The following is a 17,841-nucleotide window of genomic DNA, read 5'->3' on the forward strand; positions in this document are numbered from 1 at the left end:
AAGAAGAAGAAGACGAAGAAAATGCATTAAATGCATTATATTTGTTCATTAAACACTAGAGTTCATAAAAGTTCGATCAACTCCTGATCATTACAGTGTTGTTTTCGGTGGAAAAAAATGCAACTACAGTGCATGCATTTCCACTGCATATGACGGGACCTAGAGGAACGTGTGTACATGCTTGTATCTACTCTCGTTGTAGAAACTCTGAGCCACTCCCACCATCCGCCGTGAATGGCACCGACAAAACCAACACGTGTCGCTCAAGACCGCGCGGATTGCTGCCGGCGAAAATATATATAATCCCGGCTCTTACGGGGGGACCCTATCATCTTTCAGGGTATTAATTTCGTCCATCTCGTTCCTCTGGTGGGAGCGTAACAACCGTGGAACCAAGTACTGCACTCGAAGAGTTTATCAAATGTAGCGAGAGAGAGTGAGAGTGAGAGAGGTGGGTGCTTGTTTTACAATTCCTCCTCGCTGAAAGAGAAAGCTTTGGCCAATGTGACCACGTCTCAGGTTGTCCACAGAGTCAGTCTTGAAAGTTAGGATCTTGTGAGACTGTGAAAGAGGAACATTTGGCCTCGCAAGTGTAATATTTGTAACAGTGAGAAAAAGAGTTAGAGGGGGCAAGAAAAAAATATATATTGAGAGGGATATAGGGGGAGAGCCCAGTGTTGTTTACGTGTTGTTAGGACTACAAAGATGAGCAGTTATGGGATTACAGCGACTGGAGCGGAGCACCCATTTGGGACCAATTTCGACAAGATTCACCACTTCCAGAACGCTCTCCATAACAAGGCTAATTTCTCTGTCAGTCATCTATTAGACTTGGAAGAGTTACCCAGTGAGAACTGTGCCATGTTTGCGAACACCGACCCTCGTCAACATGTACTCCAGTCCCCCCAGACTTGCTCCCCTCCCCTCATTGCCGCCCCGAGCCACCCGCGTGCCAGTGAGACGGAGGAGCACGCACACGACAGGCATGACAACAGTAACAGTGAGTATTTCGTTTCGGTTAATTATTAATTTATATCTCTTTACTTTTCAGAATGTTTTGTTTTAATTTAATTCCATTTGGTGTCAGTTATAATTAAGGTTGGCGGATATGTTTTAATGAGTTTAAGACTTCGCAGTTGCTGCACTAGTGTCACTGATACATATATATCTATTACCAGTTGTTGTTATAGTTAATTAACTTAAATTTAATTAAATTAAGAAAGAGTATGCTGATTGGAGATGGGGTTGTACTAGTATTTTGTTCTTGTAGGGTTTTCATGGTATTTTTTGTGTGTGATTTTTGGCTTTTCTTTTCGTGTTATATTATTTTTCTGCATTTTGAAATCACAAAGCATGTCATCAGCGTACTATTGTAAAATCTTGTGAACGAGACTAAGGTTTGTGAAACAAAATTATATTAGCTGTTGTCCGTATCGGTGTTGTTTTTCTTTTCACAATTGTATTATTAAAAATAGATTCATATATTATAAAATAATCGTATCTGATGTATTTAATGTACAAAAAAGTTTCTATTATAAAGTATATTTGGTAATTATTAAATTCTAATATCATTATTTGTTTTACATATTTATCTTATATTTAATATTTAATTCAACACGAGTTTATTTTACAGATATTTATTATTTTAAAAAAATTGTTTTTTTTTTTATTTACTTTCGTGAGCGTTCCACACAAATAACAAAAGTTTTAAACCATTGTTGAATATCTTACAAATGAAAACTACATTTATAATTTTTCATTTAAATAGATAATTAAAAAGTATAATAATGTATAAAATGTTGTATGAATCTTTATAACTCGAGTTTCAATGTAACCAATAAGACCAAAATGCCTATTCGCATTATGCACATTAAAAGTGAAGACTACTCACTGTGTATATTACTGTATGCATTGACATCAAACATATATCCTGATAGTCCAACGCATTTGCATTTTTAAAAATAAAACAATCACGAGACGTAGGTATAAAAATAAACAGTTACATTTTATAAATAAATGTGGAAACCAAAGTATAATGAGATTTTGATCAGAGACAAGCAAATTTAGCCCCTCCGCCAATAACAAACATCGAACAACAAACAGCTCCACAAACAGTATTGCATACACAATTAACTCTCTCAAAATGCAACAAATCACTGGATTAAAACAGTAACAGCTATCTATAACAATATAAACAGATCATTATTATTATTATTATTATTTTTAATTCTTAAGATTTTCTTCTTTTTCGTTCTATTTTTCTTTCGTTTTTTTTTTCATGGCTAAATGGCGTGTTTGTTTATTTACTTAGTTAAATGTTGACATGTAATGATGATAAACGTAAAAGCCATGTTCCTCATAATGACGGCAATTCCGCTGCAAGATGTAAAAACCCAAGCGACCATCTTTATATACATATGGCTACGATCACTGGCGTAGTGTTACATGTTTATTTTCATGGTAAACTCCATTACTTTGATGATATTGACATGTGGTAAACATAGAAACACGGCGTATGGCACGGATTGACGCTAATCGAGGAATGATTTCGCTTGTATTGGCCTGTGTAGGTTGTCAAGCTCTTTTTTTAATAACACTTCCTGCAGCGTAAACGTTTTGTCATATATATTGCATGCATTTTATCGCCCATGATTTGTATTTTAATATCTTTATTTTGCCGTATATTACTTTTTTTTCCTTCTTTTAAAAAAAATAAATATATATTTGGTTTACCGTATGTTTTACTATTTTATTTTATTTATTTATTTATTTATTTATTTATTTGTGTTGCTTATTTTAAATTTATGCTATCTTCATTGTACAGAATATCGCATGTATGTGTTTTAGTGTTTATGTAGTATATTATATTATTTTATGATTAGCCTGTCACGTGTTTTTAGAAATTTAAATAATCTTTCTTTCTTTTCTTTTCTTTCTTTCTTTCTTTCTTATTTTTATTTTATATTTTTATATTTACGTTTAGGTGCATTTTTAATGAACGCTTCATCATTATTTTAATTTATGAAGACAGTACTTTCTAAGAATACATATTATCAAAATAGTTCATATTTTGAGTATTTAAAGAAATAATAAAAGAATAAAAAAAAAGATTGGTCCACCAACTATCACATGGGATGGAGTGAGAAAAAAGGAAATGAAATTATTACAATTTTAAAGCCCGATACGTTAATACGAATTTGCTTTCACGCCTTCAGTTGCAGATATTTAATGACTTTATCCGGTTTGTGGTGGGTATAGGGAAACAATTCTCACACTTCCAGTGTGATAGTTTCTGATACAACACGAAGATAAGGCAAGATTTATTACAGCACACATTCCTCACTGGAAACAGGCTGCAAACAAGTATTATACAATCATAAAACATGTACTTGAAACTAGTTAATAAAGTGGTGGTACGATAGTACTGCTGTTGAGTATAACGGCGCTTATTAACGCCATACAACAGAATAGTGTTTTTAAATATTACATTAGTATTTAATTTCAAGTTTAGCGTCTTGGTTACTGCATGTATAGCAGCTGTCATAATTTAATAACCGTTATATTATATTATGAAACTATTAAAATAAGTTAAACATCATTGCTAGTGTCTGATGTTTAGTCATAATAATGTATTTTAACCCGTTTTAAAAGGGATTGTAATAATATCTATTTTTCACTTGATTAATTTATACCTAAATTATAAAAGGTCGCACTGAATAGTAATTAATATCAATCGTTTTACAATCAAATTTTAGATACTACCCATCCGATTATAAATAACTAATTGATTTATATTAGAACATTAAATCAAACTAATACTGCTTGGCTATTAACTTTGTCAGTTAATATTAATTAATTATTAATATTAATAATCTAGACAGCAAATATAGACTGCTTGTCTGTTAATTAAATCCCATGATGCTAATAATTTTCTCGACATCAAACTTATACTGAAATCAAATCGCACCATTTGCCACAGATATATGAATCAGCTATTGGGCAGTGCGTAACAATTGGTAACACAAATATGTTAAATATTATATGAAACTGTTAATAAAAGTAGTTACCTTTTGACGACGCTGCATAGAAAAATAAAAACATTTAGCTAATTGTTGTGTTTGGCTTTGGGGGTTTTGTGATACAGAGCAATAAAACCTGTATGGTTGATAGGAAACCAGTAACGATATGTTAAAAATACTCAACTGTTCTCAACTCCAAGGCCTCTGTAATATAGACGAAACAAAAAATAAAGTCAGTTGATATTAATTAATAATAACCACTCTTAACAGCCAATTCATAATTCTCCGAAACAATAATTATTATTAATACCATTATTATCTTCAAATTAAAGTGATGAACGCAAAATCCCACTATATAAGATAGTAACACTCGTAAATAATTATGAGAACAATCGTTGTCTAAAGATAAACAGTCATGTAATAGTTAACCATAACTAATTACTTTCCTGCCAGTAATTATTGGAGATATTCATACAAATTATTAAATAAAACTAGGGTTAGACAACTGTGGGTTTTAAAAATTATTTTTGTTTTTATTCTGATACATCTAAAGGACATTTGTGTTTATTTTGTTTATAACAGAATTTTTAAAATATTAAATACGTTTTAACCAAACTATAAATTGTGGAAAAAGTTAAATTTACAAAACTAAAGAATTTCATGAATCTTTAAAGACAGCAAATAATATTATGGACCCAGAAGGGAAGCATGCTGCGCGTTATTTTACAATTTATGTTGGACGCTATCTCCAATCTACGTTACATAAATATAAACAGTTACCCTTACGAAGTACTGATGTCGAGTCGTTCCCCGACATATTCAGTTGTATAATGGCTGCGTAAAAAGGACACAATTATTAAAACTGTAGTTGTTCTTAATTTGACTTAGTAAACGGCGATATAGGATGAAAAACGATATTACAGCTTTAATTAGCTAAATTATATTATTACATTATTCACATTTTCTCAGTCTGTGAGTGACAAAGATTTACAAAAAGAAGAAAAACAAACACATTTTAATACTGCTACTGACAAATTATTAATAGACTCTTGATATTTTATAATGCAACCCCCCCCCAAAAAAAAACAAACAAACAAACACACAAACCAAAAAAACCCCAACAAAACAACAACAACAACAACAAAAAACAACAAAAAACACACAAACAAAACAAACCCACCGAAAATATTAATAACAAAATTGTAATATACTATATTGTGATGAATGATTTTAGGAAATCTCAGGTAACAAATAAGACGTCGACATATATTAGATAACATTCAAAATGAAGCATTTTCTTTTTTATAATATGTTATATTGCGATGGATGAGTTAAGGAAATTTCAGATAACAAATAAGACATCGAAATATATTATTATAACAGTCAAAATGAAGTATTTTAATCATGCATTCAACAACAGTCGAGGGAGGTTTGGGAGATGAGCGAAAGTGAAAATGTCAGAAGCAACATAAATATGCCAGAATGTGCACGTGCTGCGCACGGTTGAAAGCACACGCTGTTTTAAAATACGTTATGTGTGTTATGTCGGACTAAAGATACTTAAGGAAAACTTGGATGACAGGGGTAGGTCTATAAACAGGCAATGCGGATCAAGTGAGGTCTGAGTCGTTTGGTCGCCAAACAAATTACTTCTGACTGAAAAATATTAATAATAGGAACTCGAAAGATAAAAAAGAAGAGAAATATATATATTTATATTTATATTTGAAGACATTACAAAGTCTGTAAAATGAAACAAACAAATCAGTGCATTCTAGGGCGCAACTGTTCGTAAACAAAATCACCCTGGCTTACACATCATATTTGATAGAATGAAAATATGTGTTTATTTCAAAAGAAAAAGAAAAAAGAAGAAGAAAATATATGTCTAGGCCAAAACTCTTAAAAGTAATAACACGGGGTTTAGATGGTGTTTTAAAAACAAATACATGCAGATCAGTGTACGAATATTTATGATTTATCATTACATGTATTCAAACATTAAACAAATATTGCATTTATGGGTATTTGTCGTGTCGATTTCAGCATGCAGAATGCAGTACATTTGTATTCCAGGAAATGTAATTTTCGACATTTTTCAAGGGAGAATGTCACCTATACCCTTAGAAGCTACAAATGAACAGTGTCCTAATTTGAAAACAATACATTACAAAATGATAAGATTATAGAAAATTATATATGCGATTATAAACTGCGATAAATTATTTGATTAGACCAAACAGAGGTTCATTGTAAGTAATTATCTTGGTACATCATTGATATGCATTCAGAAGCAATTGTCACGATGAATTTTATTTATAGAATGCAAGTAATTTTCAATTTTTGTCTGATGGAACACTACCCCGAAGTTCTCGTAGAATTAATGTAATATTTACAAACGCTTAGTATGAATTAGCAGGATTCGAAGCTAAACGCTACAAGGTTGTGAAACCAGCCCAGTTAAAGTTTTATTTTAACTTAAACCCAGAGTTCTATATTGTAACACAACATTAATTCATTGCAATAATATATAAATTGAAAACACATTCTTATTTGAGATTATAAGCCAAATTTCAACTTACTATTTGATTAGTGTGTACTTAACTATTTGATTGACTCAAGCAATTAGGTACATAACTGTGGTATTATATATTCTCAATATACATATATATGCCACAATTATTCATCTTGGAAGTGCATTAAAAAGTGTTGAATTTACAAGTATTTGTCATGATGAATTTTACTTGTTGAGTGCTGAAAACTGCATTGCAAACCTTTCCGGGGGAGCATTTCACCGGACCCACTAGACACTCGGACCCTTCGTACCCTTAATCTCGATCAGTCAGCCCCCACCCCCTACGTGTTAGCTTGCTTTCGCTGTGCCTGTATATATATATATATATATATATATATATATATATATATATATATATATATATATATATATATTTAATGTCTGAATGTAGTATAATCACTGTTAACTAACTCATGTTTAATATTCACAAAAGATAATTAGTAAGTCAAGTGCAATGAAGGCAAGCTGCCATGTTCGTTAGCTTTGATAAAAGAATTCTGGTATTTGTTATGTGTTCTTTAGGACGGAGAGGTGTCTGTAGGGAAACATTGAACTTCCTCGTGACAATCATTTCCTCATTAAATTAGCGGGCTTGTTCTATCAGCACGTAGATATTGCCCCAGTGGGACCGGTACTCAGTAGCGTTTATGCCATGATAAAACGCTTATCCTTTTAAGTTTACAGCGCATCTTTTAACAACACTAGTGTAGTTTTCGAATTAATTATCCACACGAGACTCGGCGAGATTTATCTTGGTTATCTTATCCCAGTTTATATTCCTTCGTTAGATTGGGAAGACCGACACATTTCTAAGAGACGTGCAAGTATTCTATCGGAACACGTTATTTTTGAAGCAGGAAACGTCAGTTATTGTTTATAAATACTGGTTCATTATGAAAATATCCACTGAAATATATACACAAACATTCTAACTGAAATATACAACTGTTCAATGAAACGTACTTGTAAATGTCTTTGGAAACATACAAGGAACCATTGGATTGTACACACAGATCTAATAAGTTATATAAAATATACTTATGAGTGAATAAATGAATTTATCTTTTAACTTACCAATGATATCCATGTCATAAACCGATGTGATAATTTTAGTGTATTAACCCGGTTAATAATGGTATACAAATTTGCAAGGTCTCTAGGTAATGTGTTGCTGTGGATAGGCCATTTGCTTACAAGCCAACAAGACCTGTGTACCTGAGTGGAACGTTTTCAAAGATTTAGTTAAAATGCGTGACGTCAAACTAATTTGTGCTAATCGTGATGACGTCATATTACCGATGGCAGCGATTTTAGTACTGTGATTTACTAAACATGTAATTAAAATGTTATTTTAGAAGTGTTATAGGATAAATGGAATTCGCTAATCGTATTTATTTTTAATATGTAAACTATTAACCTCGTATAGTTAATCGGTATTTGATATACCACAATAATTACCGATTAATTAGACGAGGTTAATATTTTCCCATATTAAAAACATACTCGAGACGCAATCTGATTAAAATTAGCCCTACTGGACTCGCCAGTAGATCTAACAGCATCGCGTGGACTCCCATGTCCAGGTGACATTTCATCTATAAATAACAATTTAAATATCAACCAATTATACTTCGCCTTTTATAACGTTATTCGGGAGCAGACAAATTCTAAAAATATCGGTCGAGACTATTTATGCAATAGGCGAACGTATTGGTCTATTTCAACATTGAACAAACAGGGGGAAAAGTGCAGGAATAAACTCTGGATTGTATACTAGTATAAACAGATTTAATGGCTAAACCATCATGGGTTTGTTTTTCGTCTTGAAACGAATTTTATATAAAATGTTATATTGAAATTAGTTTCCGGCATACTGCGTAATTCACCCGAATCATTTCGTATACCCTCGGCATAAAGTCGAATGTTTTCAAATTCTTTTCAAATCACTGGCATGATTTTGCAAGTAAGGTTTTGATTGGTCAAATGAAAGGTCAACTGGACATGAGCTTCAACGGGCTGCTGTTATATCCACATGTAATAGTGGAGCTAATTTTAATTAGATTGCTCGTGACGAATCCTCTATGAATCCATTGACATGTACAAAATAGCCAACTCAAATCTGAACGACAAAAGAAATTTACATATATACCTTTATATTAAATACATGTATTATTTATTGCTAGAGCTAGTGTATGTATTTCATTCATATTTTTACTTTATTTTTTCGTGCTGGGGTGTCGTTAAACATTCATTCATTCATTCATATTTTCACTTGTTCATACCAATGTCCAATATGTCAGCTATTGCAGTCTGTGGTATGTTCCATCCTGTCTGTGGGAAAGTGGATGTAAATTGGCTATGTGTTATAATAATTATTCATCATGTTCTTAATTACCAATATTATAATAATAATAATAAAATAAAAAAGAATTTATATATATATATATATATATATATATATATATATGTATACTGAGAGGCATAAATAACGTAATGGGTATTTCGCTGATATTTTCTTGTAGAAATATTATGTCATCAGTATTAGCATGCAGACAAATGACATACTGGTAACAACTGTAACTGAAAGAAGATATTGTTCAAATCGGGATTTTTGTTTAATAAAATGTGGTTTTAAACAAAAAAAACACAACTGAGTTTTTGGGCAATAAAACAGCAATTTGTTGACATTACTTACCATGGCATATTTACAAACAGACACGAGAGCAGGCAATTTACATGCAAAAAGATTTTCATATGCAGTGCTGTATTGTTGTAACAAACACACCAGTTATGCTTTTTGCTGAAAACTCATTTTATTCAAACAGAAATTCTGATTTGAACAAAATCCTCTTTCACTTACAATTATTACTAATATGCTATTTGTCAGCATTCATATATGTGATTTGACATTTCTATAAGAGATTATTCAGTGAAATACCCATTGCGTTATTTATGTATATATGTATATGTATATGTATTATGTATATGTATATGTATATATAATAATAATAATAATAATAATAATAATAATAATATATATATATATATATATATATATATATATATATATATATATATATATATATATATATATATATATATATATATATATCATATAATATCTTACATTTTCAGTCCAATCAAAGTATGTGATATTTTTCAGATAACATACTTTAAGAATTTGATAACTTTGCAAATTAGATGTAAATTAGTCGAGGTCTCGACACTAGGTTTATTGACATTTAAGCAAACGTACTTGGGTGACACTCCATGACATTCACAGTCATCAAATAAAAACATTTCAATGGCAATTTGACACTGAAAACTGTCCAGCGTTCAGAAAACACAAAACGTTAGGCATAACTTTATTTTGATGTAATGACATCCAAAATGACGTCATTCGAGTTTGACGTACTTTCCATTCAAACATACACCGCGCCACATATTCTTTGTAGTGGCGGACTGGAATTAAAGTTGCGTGTACATTTTACAAAAATACGTTGTATTAAGCTTGAGCTTATATGATAAAGAGATTATTACTTTGTATTTCGGTATCATCAATATCATATATTAGGTATAAAAATAATGTATTATGCTCGCATAATACAATTTGTATATATATATATAATATTGACGATACCGAAACACACGAGTGTAATAATATCTTTATCATATAATCTCAAGCTTAATACGTGTTTTTTAAAACTGTATACATAACTTTAATTCCAGTCAAGCCAATACTGGATATTCAAATGACGTAAGCATATGTGGCGCGGTGTCGTTTTGAATGGAAATTGACGTCAAACTCGAATTACGTCATTTTTAATGTCCTTACATCAAAATAAATAGTGCATAACGTTTTTTGTTTTCTGAACGCTGGACAGCTTTCAGTGTAAAACTGCTATTGAAATGGTTTTATGTGATGACTATGAATGCATGCGTCAGTTATGGAGTGTCAAGCTAGTACGTTTGCTTAAATGTCAATAAACCTAGTGTCGTGACCTCTATTAATTTACATCTAATTTGCAAAGTTATCAAATTCTTAAAGTATGTGATCTGAAAACTATCACATACTTTGATTGCACTGAAAATGTAAGATATATATAATTATATAAATATATATATAAATATATATATATATATATATATATATATATATATATATATATATATATATATATATATAGTAGAATCTCATTGGCTCGAACACTGTCGGTGCATCATAGTCTGTTCGACCCATCGGGTAGTTCGAATCATGCATTCGGCTGTTGTCGGGTGCTTCTGTAACACAAAAACCAATCGGAATACCTCGCATATTTCCGTAAAACTGGCTTGGGCGAGATGGTCCGATTGACTCATGAGTAACGAAGTCGCCTTCAAATGTCGGACGAGATACATATTTGTAACTATTATTTATCACCGTTGAATAAACAAATAACAAACACACTGGTAGTCTGTATTTATAAATATTTATTAATTTAAAAAATCGTTCTTTATTATGCTGTTGTAGAATCTTTTGCGACATATTGACAACGTTGAGAAAAGAATGAAAGTGCACGAAGCACAGGCGGAGGCCCTTTACCTTTTATTGTTGCAATCACTACATTACATTGATCTCTCCTGTATTTCAAGTTAAAAACAAAATATGCCGACGTTCAGGCGTAGAGTAGCGATTAAAATGATTAAAGTAAACCGGCGAGGCCGAACTAGGCTCACCAATTGATTGGTGTTTCATGCAAGGTTCATTCAGCTCACGATTATCGTAGTACTATTATCTGTACTAGAAAGATAATTACCGATAGGTGCTAAATAAACAACATGAGAAGCCTGCATATGATCTAGGATTAATTCGTTCCACTTCCGAATTTATATTAACTTACTTTGTGACTGACGTGAAAGGGTCAATGAAAAATTCGTAAATAAATATATATTATGTTTTGTATTTCTTCGGATAGACTTAGTCGTTCGAGCTATATATGTTTAATTTTACAGTTCGGACTAATAAACTGGTTCGAGAGAAAGCTTCTGTTCGACCCTAGGGGTATTCGACCAATCAGCACCAAAATAAAAGGGTTTAATAGAGAGAAAAAATCGGGACATTGTTCTTGGTTCGAGAATACCGGTAGGTTCGACCGTTGGGCGTTCGAGCCAATGAGATTCTACTGTATATATATATATATATATATATATATATATATATATATATATATATATATATATATATATATATATATATATTAATTAGTTGTTTTTTTATTGTGTACGGTATATAAAAATACTCCACTACTCATATTTTGCCTGTATGTCCAACAATTCAAAATGGTGAACTACTCTCGTTTTGTAAACAATAGACATAACTAATTCAGCTTGTTGGCATTCTGAAATATAAGCAGAATAAAATAGTCAAGAAACCCCCCAGCCCAATCAAAAATAATAATAAATAAATGAAAATAATAATAATTGAGCCCGGTAATTTGATAGCAGTATATTTCTAAAACTGAAAAGCTTTCTATATTATATAATGTGTGCTGGAAATATTTATGTTGTATAAATCTTTACGCTTGTAACATTTGTAATTATGTTTTTACATACATCTACAATAATTAAAACTTACGTAGGTGTGCAATATTTCTCAGTACCTCTGCTACTGAAATAAATCTTGACACAACTAAAACTAAAATCTACACCAACGTTTTATCTTTGTATACCTCTTCACTTAAAACTCATATATTATTATTTCAATTTATTTTTATGCTTACTAGTATATCCAACTGATGTTAAATTACGCTGTTCGTGACACGCGCCTTAGCTATCTGGGCTGTCTGTCCATATCAGGGGTTAACGAGGGATAAATCGGTGTAGTGGTCTTACACCACACCAATTATAATTATTCACTCAATCTTACCCTGGGTAGCAGCTGCTATCGGGATGTGAACAGAGTACCTATCAGCCTTAAATCCGATGACCATCTGGGCTGCTATTCATATATATGAAAAGTATTAGTATATAATGTACTTTAGTGCATAAACATATATCGCATGTAGGTAACATAAATATTTACAAAAACAAAATTAGCTGTAATGGGTTTTTTGTGTTTTGTTTTAAGTAGGTGAATAGCATTTTGATATAGTAGTACAGTGACACAATTAAAATATTAAACCTAACATAGATAACATTTGTGCTAGCAAGATCGATGGGTATACTATAAAACATTTTTTTTTTTTTAAATTTTGTGCGATAATTATTATTTTTATTATCAACATTTTTAAAGAAACACGTTATTTACAGAACCGATTGCTTGTCTGCGATCCTCACAGCATGAGGACCACCGTTGTAATGTTGCACCCTTAGAAAATAGTTCCATAAACAATACCAGTGAAACTAAATCAAAACGTGTGATACTGCACAATAAAGTTTAATCACAAAAATTGAAAGCAAGATGTCTTTAAAAATCATTTGCTTTGAAATCACTTCATTGTTTAAACTTAAATTGTTAAAATTTAAGAATTATAGTTTGTTACCAACAAAGTAGTCCATTATCAGGTCAGGTCAAAAGACCACATATAACTTTGTCTGAACCTATGCATTTTGCTCAGTTGGTAGACCGTGGTATGTGTTGTCCTGTCTGTGGGGAAATTGCATATAAAAGATCCCTTTCTACTAATAGAAAAATATATCCGATTTCCCCATGAAGAGTACATCACAGAATTATGTGTTTGACATGCAATGACCGACGATTAATTAATAAATGTGCTCTTAGTGGTGCGTTAAACAAAACAAATTTTAGTTACTTTCGTATTACCCCATTCCTGGCTACATTAGTATAGATATAGTCTAGGTTAAATATAAGCATATCAGTCATTATCATAAGTAAGTTTTTGTGGACTACATTCGAAAATGGATGGACCTCAGAAATCCTCTGGGACTGCGAACCACATTCGTGTGTATTAATTATGCACACCGCGAGGCCATAATTCCAAATACCAGTGCCAGGAAAGACGTTGTATATTGCCGCGGTCTCGCTTTGTCGTTGTTTCGTTTTCGTTATCAGATTCCCCAGCGTAACGTAACGTATCTGGTATCTGGGCTGTGTACTCGGTCCTTTCGTTGTCGCATTCAATTTAACAAAGAAAATATCAATTTTAACGAAACGAGAGAAAGAAAGGACCAAGTAAAACAAACGTAAGTGATTGTGTTAGTGCAGCAACAAATGCTGATTGTGGTGGTGATGTAGTTGTTTTTGTTTTGTTAATGTATACTTTTATATTTCGCAATTTCCAAGTCTTTGTCTTTCTACACGACTTTCTGTCTGTAAGACGGATATTTGTTAATTGTTAACGATTTTTTCTTTACGTTGCTTTATTTTTATGTAAAAATAACACAAAAACCCCCACCCCCCAAAAATATAACTGGATGTGTGGAAATGGGGTAGGTATAATTCGATATGTTCTCACTTTTTTAAGATATTGGTTTCTATTTTGATAGGAGGAATCGTGCTGTTGATTAAAAATCACTAGGTTTTGGAACGGTTTGAAACAAAAATAACAGTTTGATAGTTACGATAAAGAGATGCATTTCCACTATACATATGCCTACATCTAAAGACAATGTCATATTCAAAACATCTTATATAAATATTCAATTGCTATTTTTCAATATTTGTCGAAATTCGCTCTTAAAATTTTAAAATTAATCGATATTAAATAATTATATGGCAGTCTCAAAGTTGCATAGTGACCAAAGTTATTTATCTTATAAAATATAAAGATTATACATTAAATTATTTGTCCACAAGAAGCAACATCAAAATAATAATAAATATATATATATATATATATATATATATATTAGGAAATAAAGTGCAATTTGACCTGATGCTATTACTAGGCTTTAATAAACAGCCACTAATATGATATGCAGATACAGCGGAAGCTTATATAATCGGAAGATTATATAATCGAAAGTTGATCGATTGGTGCCAACCGATCATAACCGATGATCGATGATGAAATCCCAACCGATTCCCAACACTAGTATATATATAATTGTATCATATGATGACATTAATTCGATAATTAGACTGTCAAAATGGACCTAAAATGTTCACAAGGTTTTCTTCATAATTTTAATACAGACTAAAAACCAAACCCCACCAAAACTAATGGTATTCAAATTGAATACGTTTTATATAAATGAAAGAACATTAAATTAATATTCGCGTTTCTTTTATTGTATGTTATGTAATTATGGGATTTTTAACTTTGAGAACGTACCTTTAATACGAATAAACACGATTTAGTGAGGTTAATTTCTGTACTGATTTTCAAAAAAGGACGGGTCTTGGGGGAATTCCGGTTTACAGAGGATCCGGTTTTGAGAGGTTTCACTGTATATATATATATATATATATATATATATATATATATATATATATATATATATATATATATATATAGAGAGAGAGAGAGAGAGAGAGAGAGAGAGAGAGGTTAATCGTTATTTGTCGAGGCTCTGCGTCGGTAATATGACGTCATCACCATTAACACAAATTAGTTTGACGTCACACATTTTAACTAAATATTTGAAAACGTAACACTCAGGTCTACAGGTCTTCTTGGTTTGTAAACAAATGACTGATCCACAGCAACACGTTACCTTACCTAGAGACCTTGCAAATCTGCATACCATTATTAACCGGGTTAATACACTAAATTATCACATGGGTTTATGACATGGATATCATGGGTAAGTTATATATATATATATATATATACATACATACATACATACATACACAATATATAGATATTCATACATCAATGCATACTAGCCAGTGCCAGGTCTGCCCACTGTTTCGTGCACGTAAGTGGGATCGACCGCGTAGATTGTAGGCCCCATGCATATGGTTGAGTTAAAGAAGCTTCCTTTTTATGGAAGCTTCGATAGCTCAGAGTGTATCGTGATTAGTCTTGCAATTTGCGGGCGAATCGGTGCCACAGGTTCGAGTCCCAGCAACGGCATGGGACAATTTGTGAGGCCAGAAAGGATTTAATTATCCCCTGCGCCAGTGCGTTAATATCTATGTATGTACTAGTCAACCTCGACATACATACAATATATAGATATTCATACATCAATACATACATATATATATATATATATATATATATATATATATATATATATATATATATATATATATATCAATGTTGTAACAACTATATGTCATAGCGGTTTTACTGGATAATATAAATTGATATTTTGAAGAAGTGAACCAATTTAAGCGTGTTGTAGAGATGTTAAAACTAATTAAGTGTGGCAAGCCGGTCTTCTTGGCTGTCGTTTTAAATCAGTAGTCACAGCGTCTGTCATTGGTTGATGAACAGACGGCAATCGCAATCGCTGATACAATCGGGTCAAAGGTTAATTCTTGAGTAACGAACTCAATAGCGGTCAGTCTGAACCTACCTCCCAGGAGCAAATGCCAATCCATCCGGCTTTAGCCTGGTATTGTGTTTTTGTGCCCTTACCAGCGTCTACCCAGAATATACCGATATATTCAGTGAAATGGCATGTACCTTTGATCCGCAATATATATATATATATATATATATATATATATTCCCCCCCCCCCCCCATCCCTCCTCTCTATCTCTCTCTTCCCCATCCTCACTTTCTCTCTCCCCAACTCTCGTTCTCTCTCCCCTCCCTCACACCGTGTCTCTCTCTCTCTCTCTCTCTCTCTCTCTCTCTCTCTCTCTCTCTCTCTCTCTCTCTCTCTCTCTCTCTCTCTCTCTCTCTCCCCTCTGTTTATGTCTACTCACTCATTGTAGTTTAGAACCAGTACAGGAAAGAAGTGGGGGGAAATGTTACACATATTTGAAAACAATGGATGGGGTTGGTGGTTACGAAATATTAATGAGATCAGTTTTGTAGGTGATATACAATGTATAACAATAATGGGGCGTGCCCCATCGCTAAATCTTCGTATGAGTCTACAACTGGAACAGGATACCATGGCCATTGGGCAATGCAGTTTTCCGATAGGCTCTATGCTGTGAAAAAAATAGCTCGTTATTTACCACCCACTTCCAAACTTGAGGACAGGACAGGAAATGACACATTATTTGTGCCCGTGTCCGCAGGAGTATTATTAAAACAAACTGTGTTAAATGTTATCGTTTGCTATAAATCCTCGTTTTTGTCAATAAGAAGACTTACAATTATTAGAAACGGAAATGACGACACGCGATGCTTTGGTTTAGCAGAGCACCAAAACATCGGTTTAATCTGTCGTCTTAAAGACACTTCCTGTTACCACCGAGAGGCTTTATTCCATTTAGATGTCAGTTTTTACACACTTAAAGTCGCGTGTCATAAATAACTTATAGCGCGTCACATATGTTTATATAATCCTTATCGCTTCGTGTTTCCGGTTGTTTTTTTGTTGTTGTCTTTTATAAGACGCTTTCTCCATTTGCTGTTTTATTTCATTGCTTAACATGTTTCATTCATTGGTTCATCCTGGAATCCATTCATTCATTCGTTCGTCGTTGATATTCATTCAATCATTGTGATTGTGTTCTAGTCCACCTCTTTGACTTTTGTCCTCATTTCATTTCAACTTATTTTGTTGCTTATATCCAGTTAAGGTTCAAGCACGCTGTCCAGGGCACACCCCTCAGCTATCTGGGCTGCCTGTTCAGGTCAGTGGGTTAGTTAGTGGTTACTAGATATAAAGAGAGAAGAGGGTGTAGTGGTCTTACACCTACCCAATGTGTCGTTAAACCTCGCTGTGGGTGGGAGCCAGTACCGGCCTTATATCCGATGGCTTAACTACGACACCACATCCTCAATCTTCCCATCTTCCGCGTCTCTCTCTCTCTCTCTCTCTCCCTCTCTCTCTCTCTCTCTCTCTTTCTCTCTCCACGCGCGCGCACACACACACACACATATCTTTCTTATCTTTATTACTTTATCATCATTGTCGTCGTAGTTGTCGTCGCCGTAGTAGTATTATTAATAGTTGTTTTTATTGTTGTTGCTACTGCTATTATTATTCACACAAATACCCTGTCAACACATATACCCTAATCCTTCTTCCTCTTCGAACGCTCAGACAGGGACCCCAGTAGCTCGTTCCAGCCAGTGCACCACGACAGGTATATCAAAGGCCGTGGTATGTGTTATCCTATCTCTGGCATGGTGCATAAAGAATATTCCTTGCTGCTAATCGAAAAGAGCAGC

General features: G+C 32.8%; 1 protein-coding gene across 1 annotated transcript in view; it reads left to right on the forward strand.

Moving 5' to 3' along the window:
* The first annotated feature begins 382 nt into the window (after positions 1 to 382).
* Positions 383 to 17,841, forward strand: part of LOC121384282 (paired mesoderm homeobox protein 2-like) — a 59,640-nt gene continuing 42,181 nt past the window's right edge. The window contains exon 1 of the mRNA XM_041514598.1: positions 383 to 1,000. Coding sequence (XP_041370532.1) covers positions 706 to 1,000 — 295 coding nt within the window. The 5' untranslated portion in view covers positions 383 to 705. The remainder of the gene's footprint in view (positions 1,001 to 17,841) is intronic.

The sequence above is a fragment of the Gigantopelta aegis genome, chromosome 10 (genome assembly GCF_016097555.1).
Source record: "Gigantopelta aegis isolate Gae_Host chromosome 10, Gae_host_genome, whole genome shotgun sequence".
NCBI classification, from domain to species: Eukaryota; Metazoa; Mollusca; class Gastropoda; order Neomphalida; family Peltospiridae; genus Gigantopelta; species Gigantopelta aegis.